Raw genomic sequence first — 19,239 nt, forward strand, 5'->3', positions numbered from 1 at the left:
AAAGAAGACATTTATGCAGCCAACAGACACATGGAAAAATGCTCATCATCACTGGCCATCAGAGAAAGGCAAATCAAAACCACAATGAGATACCATCTCACACCAGTTAAAATGGCGATCATTAAAAAGTCAGGAAACAACAGGTGCTGGAGAGGATGTGGAGAAATAGGAACACTTTTACACTGTTGGTGGGACTGTAAACTAGTTCAACCATTGTGGAAGTCGGTGTGGCGATTCCTCAAGGATCTAGAACTAGAAATACCATTTGACCCAGCCATCCCATTACTGGGTATATACCCAAAGGATTATAAATCATGCTGCTATAAAGACACATGTACATGTATGTTCATTGCGGCACTATTCACAATAGCAAAGACTTGGAACCAACCCAAATGTCCAACAATGATAGACTGGATTAAGAAAATGTGGCATATATACACCATGGAATGCTATGCAGCCATAAAAAGGATGAGTTCATGTCCTTTGTAGGGACATGGATGAAGCTGAAAACCATCATTCTCAGCAACTATCCCAAGGACAAAAAACTGAACACCGCATGTTCTCACTCATAGGTGGGAATTGAACAATGAGAACACTTGGACACAGGAAGGGGAACATCACACACCGGGGCCTGTCGTGGGGTGGGGGAGCGGGGAGGGATAGCATTAGGAGATATACCTAATGTAAATGATGAGTTAATGGGTGCAGCACACCGACATGGCACATGTATACATATGTAACAAAACTGTACGTTGTACCCATGTACCCTAGAACTTAAAGTATAATTAACAAAAAAGTCAGTAAGGTCATCATTATGGCAGTCTGGGTATAGGCCTCTTCTTAACATCTCCATTTCTTGATAAGATTTCTATTATCAGCAAAATATCTCATAGGAATCAGAAGAGCTTACAAAGTATATCTTGGTAGATAAAGTAAAAATGAATTTGAAGCACGTGGATTACATTTCCTTAAAAATGTGCTTGAGTTCAAAAGGTAGCAATAGTAATGCTTAACTAAAAGCATTTCGGAATTTCTTAAGCCCCAAATGTTTGGAAGACCGGTTTCTAAGTTGAAATTAGATGGCTTCTCTTATCCACTAAGGAACTTTAATTTATATTAAACATATTCCTAGATAATACTTTCACTGACCAGGGATGGTAATATGTCAGTGTTTTATTTCTTGTTTTGGAAATTTCCTCATATTTTAGTGCTTTGAATACTTTTTTTTTTCTTTTGAGGCAAGATCTCACTTCATTGCCCAGGCTGGAGTGCAGTGGCGCAATCACACTTCACTGCAGCCTCAACCTGCTGGCTCAAGCAGTCTTCCCACCTCAGCCTCCCAAGTAGCTGGGACCATCAGCACGTGCCACCATGACCAGCTGGATTTTTTAAAAATTTATTTTTGGTAGAGACAGGGTCTCTTCTATGTTGCCCAAGCTGTTCTAGAGCTCCTGGGCTCAACCTATCCTATTGCCTCAGCCTCCCAACATGCTGGGATTACAGATGTGAGCCACCATGCCTAGCCTAAATTTTGAATTAAATAATTTTATTTATGTAGTTATTGAATTGCTTTATTATTTGCTGTTGCAAATAAATTCAAAATACACAGTAGTCCAGGGAATGCAAAGTTAAACATAAAATTTCTAGAAACAATAACATCTTAAGTATTCAATGTACATTTGATACTTGAATTACTAAGAAACTGTACAATAGAAATACTGTAGGAATACAAAAGATATCTATGTTTGTCTTGTTTCTTTTACAGTTTGCTCACCTGTTTATAACAGTTTAAAAACTTTGTTAAAAACAAACAAACAAAAAAACCCATGGCGTACCTGTAAATATGAACTAATGTGACTGTAAAATAAAAATTCAGTAGAAAGACATGATCAAGACATAGGAATAGTCTTAACTGTCTACATTTCCTGGGAAAAAAACTCATGTTTATTTAAGTGTATTCAAGGTTATTTTTCAAATAAATAGAAAAAAATCATGTAGATTCAGAGAGATGTAGCGAGAAGATGGTCCAAAGTCCAATGCTACCAGCCCCTGCTACATGAAACACGGGCCATCACACAGCTGAGGTGGAGCAAGAGGGCTCGTGAGAGATGCCTGGCACTCCTTCTCCCAACAGGAGAGGACCACAGCAATGGATAAACAGCTAAGATTTGACTGGAGTGTGGAAGGAAGAGCACAGAAGTGCAGTGGGGGAGTAGAGATGCACATGTGATGATTGGAAGCCCAGGAGGGCAGGGTGGAGGCACCAGGCCTCTGCAGGCCCCTCTTCCTTTTATGGATTGGATCTGCCTAGAATCAGGAGGGACTTCCCATTTCCAGGAAAAGGTAAGCAGAAGATCCCCATAACCCCCTATTGCCACCACACACACCTACAGTCCTCACTACTGGAGAATCCTACAGTCCTCTCAAGCCCTAAGCCCCATTTGTAGAACTGCCAGGAATTCACATAGCTGCATTGTCCTGATGAGGAACACAAAGTGTGTACTCTCTATCCACTACCCTCCCTCTGTGAGCCAAGCTGCTGCCGCTGGGTGCCATCTTGAGACCAGACATCTCTGGAGTGCGCCCTCGTCTGGGGGTCAGTGGCCACTGCACCTGACCCACACTGGGGGTCCATCTTCTCCACCTAGCCACAGCTGTGTGGAGCCTGAGCTGGGGATTCGCTGTGATTCTGGTCTTGTGTAGCAGGGAAACCACCTCATGCTACTGCACTTCCAGCCAATGGAACAGTCTGGCAATCCCGTTCATGGAGAACCCTGCCTTGAGCTGACTAAACCACTGTGTGCCTGCCCCCAAGCAGGAGGGGCATGGGGGTGCAGATGTCTCTTCAATATAATAATTTCCTTTCCTTAGGATAAATGCCCAGTAGTGGGATTGCTGGATCGTATGGTAGTTCTATTTGTAGATATTGAGGGACCTCCATACTGTTCTCTATAGTGGTTGTACAAGTTTATATTCCCAACAGCGTGTAAGAGTACTCTTTTCTCTGCATCCTCACCAGCATTTGTTATTTTTTTTTTTCTTTTTGATAATAGCCACTGTAACTGGAGTGAGGCAATACCTCATTGTGGTTTTGGTTTGCATTTCTTTGATGATTAGTGATGTTGAACATTTTTTCATATATTTGTTGGTCATATGTATGTCTTCTTTTGAGAAATATCTGTTCAGATCATTTCCCCATTTTTTAATCAGATTGTTAGATTAACAATCCTGGAAATGGGAAGTCCTTCCTGATTCTAGGCAGATCCAATCCATAAAAGGAAGAGGGGGCTGCAGAGGCCTGGTGCCTCCATGCTGCCCTCCTGGGCTTCCAATCGCCACATGTGTATCTCTGCTCCCCCGCTTCACTTCCGTGCTCTCCCTTCCACACTCCAGTCAAATCTTAGCTGTTTATCCATTGCTGTGGTCCTCTGACCCCTTAGGCCAGAGGGTTGGCCACATAGGTACCCACATTCAAGGTCTGAAAAACGGCCCTGCAGCACCCCCTTGCAGCCTTCACCACTAAATTCTACTGAACCTTTAAAGAAAAATTAATATCAATTTTTCTCAAAATATTTCAAAAAAATTAAAGCAGAGGAAATTATTCCTAACTCATTCTATGAAGCCAGCATATCCCTGATACCAAAACCAGACAAGGACTCAGCAAAAAAAATAAAACTACAGGCCATTATCCCAGTTGAACATAGAACTACAGGCCAATATCCCTGATGAACATAGATGGAAAAATCTTCAATAAAATCTAACAAATCAAATCTAACAACACCTCAAAATGACAATACACCACGATTAAGTGAGATTTATTGCAGGAATGCAAAATGGTTCAATATATGCAAATCAATAAATGTCATAAATTATATCAATAGAATTAAGAACAAAAACCAGATGATTATCTCAATAGATGCAGGAAAAACATTTGATAAAATTCAATGTCCCTTCATGATAAAAACCCTCAACAAACTAGGCATCAGTGGAACATACTTCAAAATAACAAAAGCCATATATGACGAACCCACAGTTAATGTCTTACTAAATGGAGAAAAACTGAAAGCATTTTCTTTAAGAACTGGAACAGGATTAGGATGCCTACTCTCCCCAGTCTTATTCAACCTAGTACTGGAAGTCTTAGAGCAAATGGGTAAGAGAAAGAAAGAAAGGGTATCCACATTGGAAAGGAGAAAGTCAAATAGTCGTCTGTGCAGATGACATGATCATCTATATAGAAAAACCTAAAGATGCTACCAAAAAATTCTAAGAATTAATAAATGAATTCAGTAAAGTTGCAGAATACAAAAAAAAAATAGTGCTTCTATACACAAACAATGAATCAGCTGAAAAAGAAATCAAGAAGGCAATGTCATTTACAATAGCTATTAATACAAACCACCACCACCTAGGAAGCAATTTAACCAAAGAGGTGGAAGACTTCTACAAGGAAAACTACAAAACACTGATGAAAGAAATTTAGGAGGATACAAACAAATGGAAAGACATCCCATGCTCATCAGAATTAATATCATTAAAATGACCATACTAGCCAAGGCAATCTACAGATTCAATGGAGTCACCATCAAAATACCTATGACATTCTTCACATAAATAGAAAAAAATCCTAGACTTTGCATGGAACCATAAAAGACCCCAAAGAGCCGTAGCAATTCTGGGCAAAAAGAACAAAGCTGGAGCATCACATCACCAGACTTCAAAAAATACTACAAAGCTGTAGTAACCAAAACAACATGGTACTGTCATAGAAACAGTCACGTAGACCAATGGAACAGAATAGAGAACCTAGACATTAATCCACATATCTGCGGCCAACTGATTTTTGACAAAATGCCAAGAAAACTCACTGGGAAAAGGATAGTCTCTTCAATAAATGATGCTGCAAAAACTGGATATCCATATGCAGAAGAATGAAACTGGACTCCTACCTCTTATCCTATATAAAAATCAACTCACAATGAATCAAAGACCTAAGTGTAAAACCGGAAACTATACAACTACTAGAAGAAAACATAAGGAAAATGCTTCAAAACATTGGTCTGGGGAAAGACGTTACGAATAAGACTTCTAAAGCACAGGCAACAAAACAAAAATAAACAAATGAGATTATTTCAAACTAAAAATCTTCTGCACAGCAAAGGAAATCAATCAACAGAATGAAAAGACAACCTACAAAATAGGAGAAAATATTTGCAAACTATTCATACAACAGGAGATTAACATCAAGAATATACAAGGAATTCAAATATCTTAACAGCAAAAAAACTAACAATCTGATTTAAAAATGGGGAAATGATCTGAACAGATATTTCTCAAAAGAAGACATACATATGACCAAAAATATATGAAAAAATGTTCAACATCACTAATCATCAAAGAAATGCAAACCAAAACCACAATGAGGTATTGCCTCACCCCAGTTACAGTGGCTATTATCAAAAAGAAAAAAAATAACAAATGCTGGTGAGGATGCAGAGAAAAGAGTACTCTTACACGCTGTTGGGAATATAAACTAGTACAACCACTATAGAGAACGGTATGGAGGTCCCTCAATATCTACAAATAGAACTACCATATGACCCAGCAATCCCACTACTGGGCATTTATCCTAAGGAAAGGAAATTATTATATTGAAGAGACATCTGCACCCCCATGATTATTGTAGCACTATTCACAATAGTTAAGATATGGAATCAACCCAGGTCCCTCAAAACAAATGAACGGATAAAGAAAAGGTGGTATGTATGGCCGGGTGCAGTGGCTCATGCCTGTAATCCCATCACTTTGGGAGGCCAAGGTGGGCAGATCACCTGAGGTCGGGAGTTCAAGACCAGCCTGGCCAACATGGTAAAACCCCGTCTCTAATAAAAATACAAAAATTAGCCTGGAGTGGTAGCGCACATCTGTAGTCCCAGCTACTTGGGAAGTTGAGGCAGGAGAATCGCTTGAACATTCATGAACATCACTTGAACTTCCATGTTGGGCAGGCTGGTCTCAAACTCCCGGCCTCAAGCAATCCACCTGCCTTGGCCTCCCAAAGTGCTGGGATTACAGGCGTGAGCCACCGCGCTTGGCCCATCTCCTCAATTAATAGGTGATCATTAAATGAAGAGTCCATTAATTCAATCACAAGTTCATTGTCTTTTCTCTACTACTAGTGTCTACTGGAAATTCTCATTTCTGCAGTAGTAGTGCTTCTTACACTTCAATGTGCTTATGAAACACCTGGTTGGAGGTGGCGGTCTTGTTAAACTGTAGACGCGGATTTAATAGGTCTAGGGTAAGCCAGATAATCTGAATTTCTAACAAGTACCCAGGTGATGTTGATGTTGTTGGTCCATGGACCATATTTCAAGAAGCAAGGATCTGTTACAGTGTTTCTCAGCCACTGCTGATATGTTTGGATTAATTCTTTGTTTTGGGGTGGCGGGCTGACCTGTGCATTGTAGTATATTTAGCAGCATTCCTGGGCTGTATCCACTAGAAGTCAGTAGCACCCTCTCCCAAGCTGTGACAATGAAAAATGTCTCTAGACATTATCAAATGGGGGAGACAAAATTACCTCTGGTTTAGAATAATTGCTCTATTGTTATGTTTAATGGTTGTATGTTTGTTGCATAATATAAACACCTATTTTGATGAACTGGCTTTAGTGAGAACAGCATTTGTCAGCCAAATAAATAGCTTTCTTCCCCTCCTCCCATCAGCACTTAGTACACTTTTATTTATGGACACTGTAGATTTTTAAACCAATATTGTTGCCCTCCCTACTATGACCACTACGGTGCTCAGAAGTAAATTTCAAACCACATAGAGCAATTATGAATATTTCCAGGGATAAGTTTCTGAAAAATAACTCAACTACTGGATTCATTTTCTTTCTCTATGTTTATTTCCCCCCCTACATTGGTAAAAATTCTTTTTGCTTTATTATATATTTTTATAGGCTGCTTCATGTATTGTTTGAAATAGATAACTTTCTATTGAGTAAGGTGAACAAAACTGTTAGAATAGAAACAGTCAGGACAGACACAATGCATTAATTTGCTATCATGGTTGTTTATCTGTTGTTTGATACATATTAACGAATAAATCCAAGCAAATAGTGAGACAAGCCTCACAACTATGAACAATCTGGCTTATTTTCTCACAACTGTAGTAAACTGATGAATGCAGATGTCTAGAGAAAGGAGAGGAAATTAATATGAAAGAAAAGTTTTGTTTTTTACTTTATATTGGAGATACAAAATTAGTAATAAAGTTGTTTGAGGCTGATAACAACAACAACAACAAAAAAACCTTGGCTGAATAACTAACGTTTTATACTTTGCCAGCTCTGCCATAAGACACTAGGGATTAATTGCATTTAGAGCATAAAGGACTTTAAAAGTTATCCAGCCCAGTGTTTTTCAAGTTTCTTTAAGCTGTGGAATTCTTGGTTTAAACATCCTTTGGGAAGGCTAGTGTGTGAAGCCAGCTACATCAGGGTTGTTCTGTTTGCAGGGAAGGTAAAGGGAGGAAAAAAGGGTCTCTGGAGCCTCTGTAGGGAGCAGAGCTTGCAAACCCATGGCTCTGTAATATACTCTTGGAATAAGTGTGAGGAAGTGGTGACCAAGGAGATGAAGTAACCTGTTCAAAGAATCAGAATTGCCCTACAGCAGAGGTGGGAATGGAACCCAATTTAGATAGGACACTGGGCATCTGGAGTTATTACCTAGTTCCAAGTTACCTGCATCTCTATTACTGAAGCCAATTATTCTTATTAAAAATTTCCAAACCTTGCAGAAATATTTACATTAAAATGTTCAAATTTCCCCCTCCCTCTCGCTTTCTTCTCCGCCTGCACCCCCAATCTGATTATTTTTCTTTTTACTTTTTTGAGACAGGATCTGGTTCTGTTGCCTAGGCTGGAGTGCAGTGGCGCAATCTTGGCTCAACCTCCACCTCCTGGGCTCAAGTGATTCTCCTATCTCAGCCTCCTGAGAAGCTGGGACCAGAGGCACGCCACCATTCCCGGCTAATTTTTGGATATTTTAGTAGAGCTGGGGTTTTGCAATTTTGCCCAGGCTCTTCTCGAAGTCCTGAGCTCAGGCGATCTGCCCACCTTGTCCTCCAAAGTGTTGGGATTACAGATGTGAGCCACTGCACCCAGCCCCAACGTGATTCTTCACAGAAAAACAGTGATAGCTGCTTGATGTGTATCCTTCTAGAAGTTTCCCCCCTCCCTCCAAATTTGTACATACATACACATATGTAAATCCTTTTTTTTTTTTCTGGCTTTTCTTGGCTGGCGCTATTGTTTTCTTTTATCATAGCACTTAATGCTTTGTAACATCCTACATATTTTACTTATTTATCATTTCTATTATTTATCATACGTCTTTTCCCACTAGAACAGCCTCCATGGAGGCAAGGATATTTGCCTATTTTGATCACTGATGTTTCCCAAGTCCCTGGAGTGGTGCTGCCATGTAGAAGGCACTCAAAAATTTTGTAGAATGAATGAATGAAGAATGAATAAGATAAAGAAGCAGAACAGGAAAGATTTTTAGGGCAGTGAAATTACTCTGTTTGAAACTACAATAATGGACACATGTCATTATACATTTGTCAAAACTCATAAATGGTACAATACCAAAGTGAACCTCAGTGTAAACTATAGACTCTAGATGATAATGTGTCACTATGGGTTCATCGATTGCACCAATGTGTCGCTGTGGGGAGGGATGCTGACAGTGGGGGAAGTTGTGTGTGTAGTGGGGGCACAGGGGGTAAGTGGGAATTCTCTATACTTTCCACTCAATTTTGCTGTGAACCTAAAACTTCTCGAAAAAGTAAAGTTTATTAATTAAAAAAAAAAAAAGAATGAGCGGTCATCTCAAAATTCATGTGTCTAAAACCAAGCTCTTGATTTGTATCTCCCCACACATTCTTCCTCTAGTCTTATCTGTCTCACCCATCCATTGGGTGATTAGGCCCAACCCACCAGCACTGCTGACAGCCTTCCTTTGAAATATATCTGGAGTGAACACTTCTCACCACCTGTAGTCCAACCACCCTGATCTAGGGTCCCACACATAAAGTGTCCTTCTGCCTCATGGCTTTGTATTTACTGTTCCGTCCTTGCTGCTTCTCCTCATTCATGTCTCCATTGCAAAATCACTTCAGTAGAGAGACCTTCCCCTGTTACTCTACCTAAATAGTAATCCCATTCTTTATCCCCCGCAACTTGTTTTGTTTCATAGCACCTGTCACTACTTGGCATTGTTCTTTCTATATATTTTTTGTTCTTGGTCCATATCATCCCACAGAATAAGTTCCAAGAAGGGAGAGATTTGGTTTTGTTTGCTGCTATATCTTCAGTGCCTAGCACACTTAGGGACTCAAATTTTTGTTGAATGAATGAATGAATAAATGAATGAATGAATCTGTCACCTGTAGAATAGCATTTGCTTCCTAAGGAGTCTCTAGCCCCCTCTACAGACTAATCTCCACATTGCAGGTAGGGAGATAACGTTTTCAATCTGACTTTTCTCTCAGGATAGAGCCCAGATCCCTGCCTACATTGAACTACCCTCCTCCTCACTTCACTTCAGTGCTCCCCAGTGGGCCAACTTCCAGTCCCTGGAGTAGGCTGTGCTCTTTCTCTCCACAGGACAGACAGTTCTCTTCAGCTCCCACACCTCTATTTACTCTTCACATTTCTCAAGAGTTCCTTCTCCAGGGAAGCTACTTTGACCCCCAGATTAGGGCAGATTCCATGTGACAGGTTCTGACAGAACCGTGTTCCTTTTCTGCAGATAAATCATCTCACTTTGTAACTACGTATTAAGTAAATTCCATGAAAGCAGAGTCCATGTCTACTCTGCACACAGTTGTATCCCCTGCCTACAGCAGCGTGCCTGGTACTGCCAGGTTCTCAAGAAGAGTTGGTTGATGAACGAATGAAGGCATAAATGACCATGGCAATCTCCGCTGTTGCCAGACAAGTCTCCAAAGCATATCCAGAGAATGAACCGTTCAGGCATCACTAACAAATCCTTCAAGTTTGAGAGACCAGGGAACTCTAGGGGTGGCTGGCTAAGTTTCTCCCTGCCTGGCCCAACACCAGGTGCTTTGAGCACAAATACTAGCTAAGTAGATGACAACATTCTTGTGCGTTGAGGCTTAGAAATCTCACTGGGGAGACACAGTCACCTGTCATTGTCCCTAGCCATGTAAGTAAGGCATTACTTCCCAGATTAATATTTCTTCAAACATCTAAACTTAAGTGTTCATCTGTAAAAAGTAGTTTTTATTTACATGTATAAACTAGAGGGTTTTACATGAGAAACAGAATCACATTCTCAGGGTTTCTTCGACAGCTTTACATTTCCTGCATTTGTGGCTTATTTTAATGCCAGTGTAATATTTTAATGGCTGTGGGATAATTCATGTGGATATTTTCATCTGAAAAATGATGATTTTCTGTAAAACAAATTATCTTTAAAAGTTTGCTGACTCTCTCGCTCTCTCTCTTTTTTTTTTTTTGAGACTGGGTCTCTCTTTGTCACCCAGGCTGAAGTGCAATGGTGCAGTCATGGCTCACTGTAGCCTCGACCTCTTAGAGCCAAGCGATTGTCTCACCTCAGCCTCCCAAGCAGCTGGGACTACAAATGCACATCATGGCTGGCTTATTTTTGCATTTTTTTTTTTTGTGGAGACAGGGTTTCACCATACTGCCCAGGCTGGCTGCTTGAGTCCTGGGCTCAAGCAACTCACCCACCTCGGCTTCCCAGTGTTGGGATTATGGGCATGAGCCACCACACCGGGCCAACTGAATCTTTTTATAAGAAAAACAAACAAACAACAATGACAACAAAAAAACAAAACCCCATGTTTTATAATTTTTCACCAGTCCCTAATGTGAACAGGGCAAAAATGTAGACATAGGAATTAGCTGTCTTTTACTCAGCTCTTTTTGCCTCACTCCAAATAGACTGTCAGCTTTGGACTCATCTGCTGTAAATATGCACCTCTCTGAAAATGAACTGTAACACAGATCAGTTCCTACCAAATTATCAAATACCTGGACTCTCGATTGCTAACTATGTAATTGCCTATGATTTTGGAAAAACATTTAAAAATCCTTCATCACCTGAAATTTGATGGTTGTTGTGGAGCAAATAGGAGGAAATAATCTACCCTCCCCCACCCTCACGTTTTCCTCTGTCTTATCAAAATCCTTCACCCAGTGATATAATCTCTTTTCAGTTTCCTGGCTACCAACTCTTCATCACCAACAGAGCTCAAAAATATGGATTTACTCTGTTTACTCTGTTTTTAAATGAGATTTGATGACATCCAGGGACCACTCTGTTTCCCTACAGGGCATATACTGCCAGTTTCATAATGAAAGTAAATGGAAAAATAACATTCACTTTACTGAAATTTGGTTTGTGGCAAACTGGATTGGAATGTGCTCTTCTGCTGGGGACTGTCAGGGGCTCAGGACCATTTTGTATTGCACTGCATCCCTTGGAGTAAAGACAGTCCCCAAACAACAATAATGGATGACTGATAATAATCTCTGAGTATAAGCTTCCCTAAAAAAAGATAAAAGTACTGACTGTGGATATAAGAGTATATTGCTATATACCCTTCTATCTTAATAATAATACATTTCAAAAAATATATTTAAAAATATGAAATATGCCACAGAAAACAACTGCTTTTACACTACCCACATCTCCTAATTTTTCTTTAAATGTGGTGACTTTTAGGGTGAGATATATTGAAATATACTCCTGTGCATTTTTGCTCCATTTATGTATTTACTTTTGCCTCTATTTGTTAGCAAGGTCCCTTTAAATCTATTAGAGACACACCTAAGGTGGATACTACATTAGGGGAATTAGGCATTTCAAAGTTTGAGATGACAGATTTCATTTTCAGTCAGATAACTGCTCCTGGATCTCCATACAAAATGTCCTAAGAGTGTGCATGTGCTCAACCAATTTTATTTTGCACTGTTTTCTAGTCAGATGAATATTCATCTCATCTGTAGATAAATATCAGGTTAACCAGAGACGCGGACAAACAACATACTCCTTTGTCCATCTGCATTGTAAGAAATTTTTTTTTTTTGAGATGGAGTCTTGCTCTGTTGCCCAGGCTGGAGTGCAGTGGTGTGATCTCGGCTCATTGCAACCTCTGCCTCCCGGGTTCAAGCAATTCTCCTGCCTCAGCCTCCTGAGTAGCTGGGACTGCAGGCGCATGCTACCACGCCTGGCTAATTTTTGTATTTTTAGTAGAGATGGGGTTTTGCCATTTTGGCCAGGCTAGTCTCGAACTCCTGACCTCAGGTGATCCGCCTGCCTTGGCCTCCCAAAGTGTTGGGATTACGTAATAGGCATGAGCCACTGCATCCGGCCAGAACATTTTTCTTTAATTATTTATTTAAATGTGCAAAGGAAACCAAACTTTTTTATTTTAAAGAAGAGCTTTTAAAAATATAATTAATGAGAAAAAAGTTATCTTATGTCTTCTTTTGGAAGTTTGCAACATGTTAAGTCATGGATGCAAGTAGGTGACATCCTTCCCAGTGATTTGTGGTTACACGCCCGAGTCTTGCACCTACTCTTGGCTGAGGATGTACAAGGGCAGTGATCTGATGTTAACTCATTAGAGCAGTTTGCAGAGAGTCTTTTCAAAAGGATTTGTAAATCTTCATTTCTTCTTGTTATTTGGATGTGTTTCACGGGCTGTCACAGATGACTGGGATTGGGATATGTGTGGCAGGAGAAAGTAAAGATAGAAACCAGTCACTGTTATGTCTGCCTTTGTCAACCAAAATTCACTTTTTGGAGAGGTGGGAGCAGGTAAGTAAGGTAATCCAAGAGAAGTCCCAAAGCACCAAGAAAAGTTCGCTAGAAAAGTATTCCCTAGTAAGTGTCCTTCTAACAGGGGCCCAGAGACCACCCCAATGAAATGAGGCTCCAGGAAATTTGGTAACATTTTCCTATTTACTGTTTTTCTCTCTCAAGTTGTGTGAAAAAGATTTAGCATTCTTCTCTGGCTCCAAATTTTACAACTTCAATTCATGGAGAAATTATCCTAATCCCATGATTAAACTAATCCACTAAAAAATAAAAAAGAAACCTCCCCAGAAGCATTAAGTGGATGGGCGTAATCAACATCCCCCAGATGGGACGAACTAGACCAGGAGGATGTGAGCACCCCACAGTCACACCAACACTGAGGTGGACTTGACAACATGCACATTTTCAGTAAGGAAGCTTTATTTGTCATTAACCATGAAAACAATGCCCACTAATTGATATTAATAATTAATCTCATTTTAAGAAAAATCAACTTATCACTTTGGGAGGCCGAGATGGGCGGATCACGAGGTCAGGAGATTGAGACCATCTTGGTCAACATGGTGAAACCCCATCTCTACTAAAAATACAAAAATTAGCTGGGTGTAGTGGCGGGTGCCTGTAATCCCAGCTACTCGGGAGGCTGAGGCAGGAGAATCGCTTAAACCAGGGAGTCAGAAGTTGCAGTGAGCCGAGATTGTGCCACAGCACTCCAGCCTGGTGACAGAGCGAGACTCCATCTCAAAAAAGAAAAGAAAAAAAAAAAAAAGAAAAATCAACTTGTGTGGGTCTATAAAGAAAGGGCTACATTACTAGCTTAAAAATTAGCTTTCTGTAAGTCAGCCTTGCTGATACACTCTACAGATGGGATGTATTTTCACCCAATCAGGAAATACTTCAAAGTAACATTGATAGGTTCTTGTAAGCTTTTATATCATTCTTTATAGAACTTCAGTTATGGGCCAGATTTCCAAGGATTTATTACAATATCATGTGTGTGTTTTTTTGACCTTTAATCAGCTTTGTTTACATAAATGAATGCCAATGATTCAGATTTTTAAAATGTCCTTTGGCAGATGAATTCAGTTCCTCCAGTCTTGTAAATAAATACAATCAGGCAGTGATATTAGACCATTGCTCTGCTTATGAATACATAACTTTAAGTGGTTGGTAAACCTGCACAAATACTAGAGACCTACAAGGCTCAGAAGTGAATTACTGACCTAGGAATAACAGGCTGTTTCATACCCAAAATGACACTGCCAACCCAACCTTAATAAGACTTGGGGTTTGACATTTTTTTCCAGACACAGTGATAGATTCTCACTGATCTATTTATACTCTATTGCCTGTCCCCAGTGTGATCAATATTATGTAACAATAGATGGCTGACTGAAGTTTTATGAATGCTATTTGTGACCCTGATTCAACTCATACTGAATTCTGCTATACAGTGACCAGTGAGGTTCCTATTCATTTAACATAGTTTATACTGAAGTATTATGCGGAACCATATGAAATTGATATTTTTATACGTCAAAACAGTCTAATGTCAGTTTTTTCATATGGACCAACCTAACATTAAAAGAATTTCTTTCAAAGGTTGTTTTGTCGTGTTCCTAGCGTATGGACTTTGTAACAGCAGTCCAAAATTTTTCTTAACACTTTGTTGTTATTTCCTGCTGGCTATATGTCCCTTTAACTTTAAATGTTTCAGAAGTGGTTTTTATGCTTCTTCTCTTTGCTTCTTGACTAGTATGCATAATTCATCAAGAAAGATCAAATATGTTGCGTTTATACCAACAACACATCAAACATAACACAATTAAGCCTAAATCTTTTTTAAATAAGTTTTTAAGGAAATAAAGGTAATATTGTTGAGCAATCTTATGAAAACAAGCAAAATTGTGTCAGCCAGATGACTGCTGGTGTGTTACTGAATAATTTACACTACTTCTGAAATAATAACAATGTGTCCCCTGCAATCAGCCTGAGCTCTTTCTCAGCGGATGTATTACCAGTGAATCATACAAATTTTCGATCCTTCACACATATCTCTGTGCAAGGAATTGCCCAGGAAATTCTGAGAATGTCAAAATGTCAACTAAAAAAATACATGCTCAGTTCTAGGTCATCTAGGTCATCTCTGGTAGGAAACATCAGTATCAAAAGAAAGTATTCTTTTTTTTTTAAGTAAAGATGATGAATTTATTCAATATTTTTGAAAAAAAAAAGCAAAGTTAACTAGTTAATTGTCAAACTATGGATGCTTTTTGACTTACGATGGGGTTATGTCCCCATAACCCCATTGTAAGTTGAAAATCTTACATCAAAAATGCATTTAACGCACTTAACGTACCGAACATCATAGCTTAGCCTAGCCTACCTTAAATGTGCTCAGAATACATACATTAGTCTACAGTTGGGAAAAACAATCTAACACAAAGCCTATATAATAAAGTTAGTTGTTATGAAGAATTTTGAATCAAAATTCAAAGTATGGTTTCTACTGAATGTATATGGCTTTTGCATGTTTGTACAGTCAAAAAATCATAAGCCAAACCACCATAAATCAGGGACCATCTGTAATTTTAACTCCTAAAATAACTCAAGGCAATAAGCAATATCATTTGTTTTTGACAAGTAGAAGTTTGAAGTAAATCTGCAGGATTTTCTCACACATTTTCACAAGACTAAAACTCATTGCATAGTAAACCTTTAATGCTTTAGATCAACTTTGAAAAATCCCACTATTTTACCTTTATCTTTGCTATTGACTCCCTCTGTCAAACTGGGGAATTCATTTAACCTTTCTTATATTAAATTCTCCAACTTGTGCAATAGATACATAGATTATTAGCAAAGTAGGCAATTGTAAAGTGTTTATTTTGATGGAATTTTATTGATTTTAGCTATTTCCAAGCCCTGGTATACTTATCTAATACTTATATTTGAATATAAGCAATCTTTTATTGTCACCATTAAAATGGCTTTAAAAGAGTTTTAGGAAGGCTAATAAAATTAGTGCAAACACTTTTGAAAGTGTCAGATTATATACAGACATGCTAAATAATATAATAATGTTATCACTAAACGTTTTAATCCCCCTTTCCCTTTGTTAGCATAAGAACACACTCTTTCCTCTGATTTGAAGTGGGAAAAGGGCTAGAAAGTAGAATATGGAAAAAAGGGCTCTTCTAGTACCTAAACCTGATAGCCAGTGGGCAGATGAATATGAATTGGATTTGCTATTCTTCAGCTAGTTTTCTTTCTGGAGGCTGAGCTGTCTGGCTTTTTCTATGAGGGCTCTAGCCTACAAGATTTGGCAGATTGTGCCAGAGTGCTAGAACCATTGCATAGATCTCAAGGGAAGAACACGGTTGCTGCCTAAGAATTGTTATTGTAAAGATTATGAGCCTGACAGTGCCTTAAAGCTATCCAGACTTGTTCAACCCACTACCAGAAAAGTGAGTCTGCCCTAGCACTATGGCATTTTAGGACCCGTGTCTCAAACATATTTCGTTTCCTAGGTCCAGGAAGGACTAGGGCACAAAATGTAAAGGAGTGTCAGAAATATATAGTAATCAAGATATATAATATTTTTTAGAATTAAAATTAATGCAAATAATGTATGATGAACAAAATATCAAGATTGTAATTAGGGACAGGATTGATATTACTAATTATTCCTTTTGCCTTAGGTTCCACTGTGACTCAGTAAGACACTGTTACTGATCTTGTCATCACTTAAAATTTTACTGAGTTTTTTTATTTTTTATTTTTTTTGGTCGGAGGGGACAGAGTCCCGCTCAATCGCCCAGGCTGGAGTGCAGTGCTGCGATAACGGCTCACTGCAACCTCTGCTTCTCGGGCTCAAGCCATTCTCTTGCCTCAGCCTCCCGAGTAGCTAGGATTATAGGCGTCAGCCACCATGGCCTGCTAATTTTTGTATTTTTAGTAGAGACGGGGTTTCACCATTTTGGCCAGGCTGGTCTTGAACTCCTGACCTCAGGTGATCCACCTGTCTCAGCCTCCCAAAGTGCTTGGATTACAGGCATAAGCCACTGCGCCCGGCTTTTACTGAGTTTTATTGGTGCCACCCTAATTTGTGTGCCTGAGGGAGGTCCTGGCCTCTGACATCCTGTTTAAAATTTTTTATTTTTTTACTTTTCCCTTTGTTTTCTGACTAGCTCAACCTCTCACTGGCTTCTCTCTCTTAAGTCACCTCCTGACTATGGTTGTGCCCTTTTCTTTGTGTATGGATGGTCCTGACATAAGATGGTTGAACTTACCATTTTTTGACTTTACAATGGTGTGAAAGTGATACTCATTCAGTAGAAACCATACTTTGATGGCTATTCGACCATTCTATTTTTCACTTTCAGTACAGCATTTAATAAATTACATGAGATATTCAACAGTTTATTATAAAATATGCTTTGTGTTAGGTAATTTTGCCTAATGTAGGCTAGCGTCCTAAGTGTTCTGGGCATGTTTAACATAAGCTAGGCTAAGCTGTAATGTTTGGTAAACTAGGTGCATTTTCAACTTATAATGGGTTTTTGGGGACATAGTCTCATCCTAAGTTGAGCATCATCATCTACACTCTAAACTCTAAGAGGTCAGGAATTGTATCTGTTTGGTTTATAGCTGAATCTTGAGTACTTTTAACACAGTGCCTGGAACACAGTAGCTGAATGGAAGCTGATATTCAATGCTATGCATGACTTTCTTGCATGATTATGTGGTTGGGAAATGTCTCTGGCAGAACCCCTACTCCAGAGCCTGCTTCAGGGTGACAGACCTCTTTCCAGGATTTTCCTGAATTCTGGGGACAGGGAACCAGAAATAATATATCTTGAGGTTTGCAAAAATCAAAGAGTCAGTGGACTTATGTGCACCTAAGTAGATTCAAATGGGAATCAAGAAGATGATCAACCTTTTTTTTTTGGGGGGGGGGGAAACTAACATAATGTAAGGTGTTTAACAAAAAAGATCTATTTTGCAAAAGATCCAGAAAAGAGTATGCTAATTTACATGATTTGAGCTTTTTGTTTATTTGCAGTGACTCCTGAAGTTTCTCAGGTTTCAGAAGTACACAACACTTACCTTCAATGGTACACTGATCAGGGACTGGAATCTTCTTTCCAATTTCCAAGGCATATGCTTTCACTTTGCTGAGGTTTTTTTTTAAATGCAAGTAGAGCTTATCTTGGTATTCTATAGGACTTGCAGTTGTCTCTGGAGTTTCTTCCTGGAAGTTTTCTTTAACAGTTTCTGGCAAATTCTCTGAGTCTATATGTATAATATTTGGGTATGAAACTGAAGACTCCCCCAGCTGTGATCTCTCAGTGTCTGTCTTAAAGGGCAGCTTGTCATTTCCTTGGCCAAGTGGGTCTATTTCTGAAAGAGAGATGCTGGCTGGTATGTCTCCCCTGTTTTCATCTTCGCCGTCATCTGAACCCACACCCTTTGTGAGCATAGTGTGCAAAGCCAAACTTTTTGACCTAGAGTTCAAACAAAGGGAAAGTTAAGGAAGTTGTGTTACCATTCACTGACAAGGAAAAGAAATAATAATAATATTGGGACAAAAAGTTACTTCTTCTGGAGTGTGAAACTATTAACAGGCCTGATAAATGTATATCACCAATAAATGATGTAATAAACCAAACCTTCGACAATCTAAGTCACCTCCAAAAACAAAGGTTTAAAAATCAATTTCATGGCAAAACTGGCTGCAAAATAGCAGACTTACATATTTTTCATCTTTGTCTACTTTTGCTTTTGATTTTTCATCAGAAATCAGAGACAGTATTTTCCATATGGCATATAAGCAGTAGATTTGTTTTCCATTCATAGTACCCATTTAAAATAGTGAGCTTCTTTGGATAATGAGAGCATTGTGGATGATATTTCATTCATGTAAGGACGGCACTTTGGGTGGCGATGGGTTAAAGATATATAAAAAACACCCCATAACAGAGTGATAACAAAGCTAATAGCGAACATGAAGTATATGATTTAAAAAACAAACCAAACAAGAGTTATACCTGTTAAATCTAATGTTTTTTCTTTCTTCTTTAGAAACTTGGCCCAGACTGTATCTTCTGATAGAGCCAGGGGTATTGCTCTCTGCATTTATCTTGTCTTCAAAAGCCTGGATTTTAACTTGGAGTTTTTCATGGTCTGCATTTTCAGTTACTATGAGCTTGGTTTCTTCCAGTTTCTCAGGGAATTCAATTTCAGTGCTGATTTTTCTCCTAAAGGAATATAAATCATTGCATTAGATGCTGGTCATATATACTCTTCAGAAGAGTGTTATTCTCTGTTTAACTGCCTCTCACTCAGAAGCAAAAAC

At 39.0% G+C, this 19,239-nt stretch overlaps 1 protein-coding gene across 10 annotated transcripts in view; it reads right to left on the reverse strand.

Moving 5' to 3' along the window:
* The window catches only part of VEPH1 (ventricular zone expressed PH domain containing 1), a 294,353-nt gene that overhangs the window by 89,438 nt on the left and 185,676 nt on the right, over positions 1-19,239 (reverse strand). For all 10 annotated transcript variants that reach the window (XM_063661318.1, XM_054483989.1, XM_054483987.1 and 7 more), the window contains 2 exons: positions 18,932-19,141; positions 17,991-18,388 (listed from right to left, as the gene is read on the reverse strand). In XM_063661318.1, coding sequence (XP_063517388.1) covers positions 17,991-18,388; positions 18,932-19,141 — 608 coding nt within the window. The remainder of the gene's footprint in view (positions 1-17,990; positions 18,389-18,931; positions 19,142-19,239) is intronic.

This window comes from Pongo pygmaeus, chromosome 2 (genome assembly GCF_028885625.2).
Source record: "Pongo pygmaeus isolate AG05252 chromosome 2, NHGRI_mPonPyg2-v2.0_pri, whole genome shotgun sequence".
In the NCBI taxonomy this organism is placed as follows: domain Eukaryota; kingdom Metazoa; phylum Chordata; class Mammalia; order Primates; family Hominidae; genus Pongo; species Pongo pygmaeus.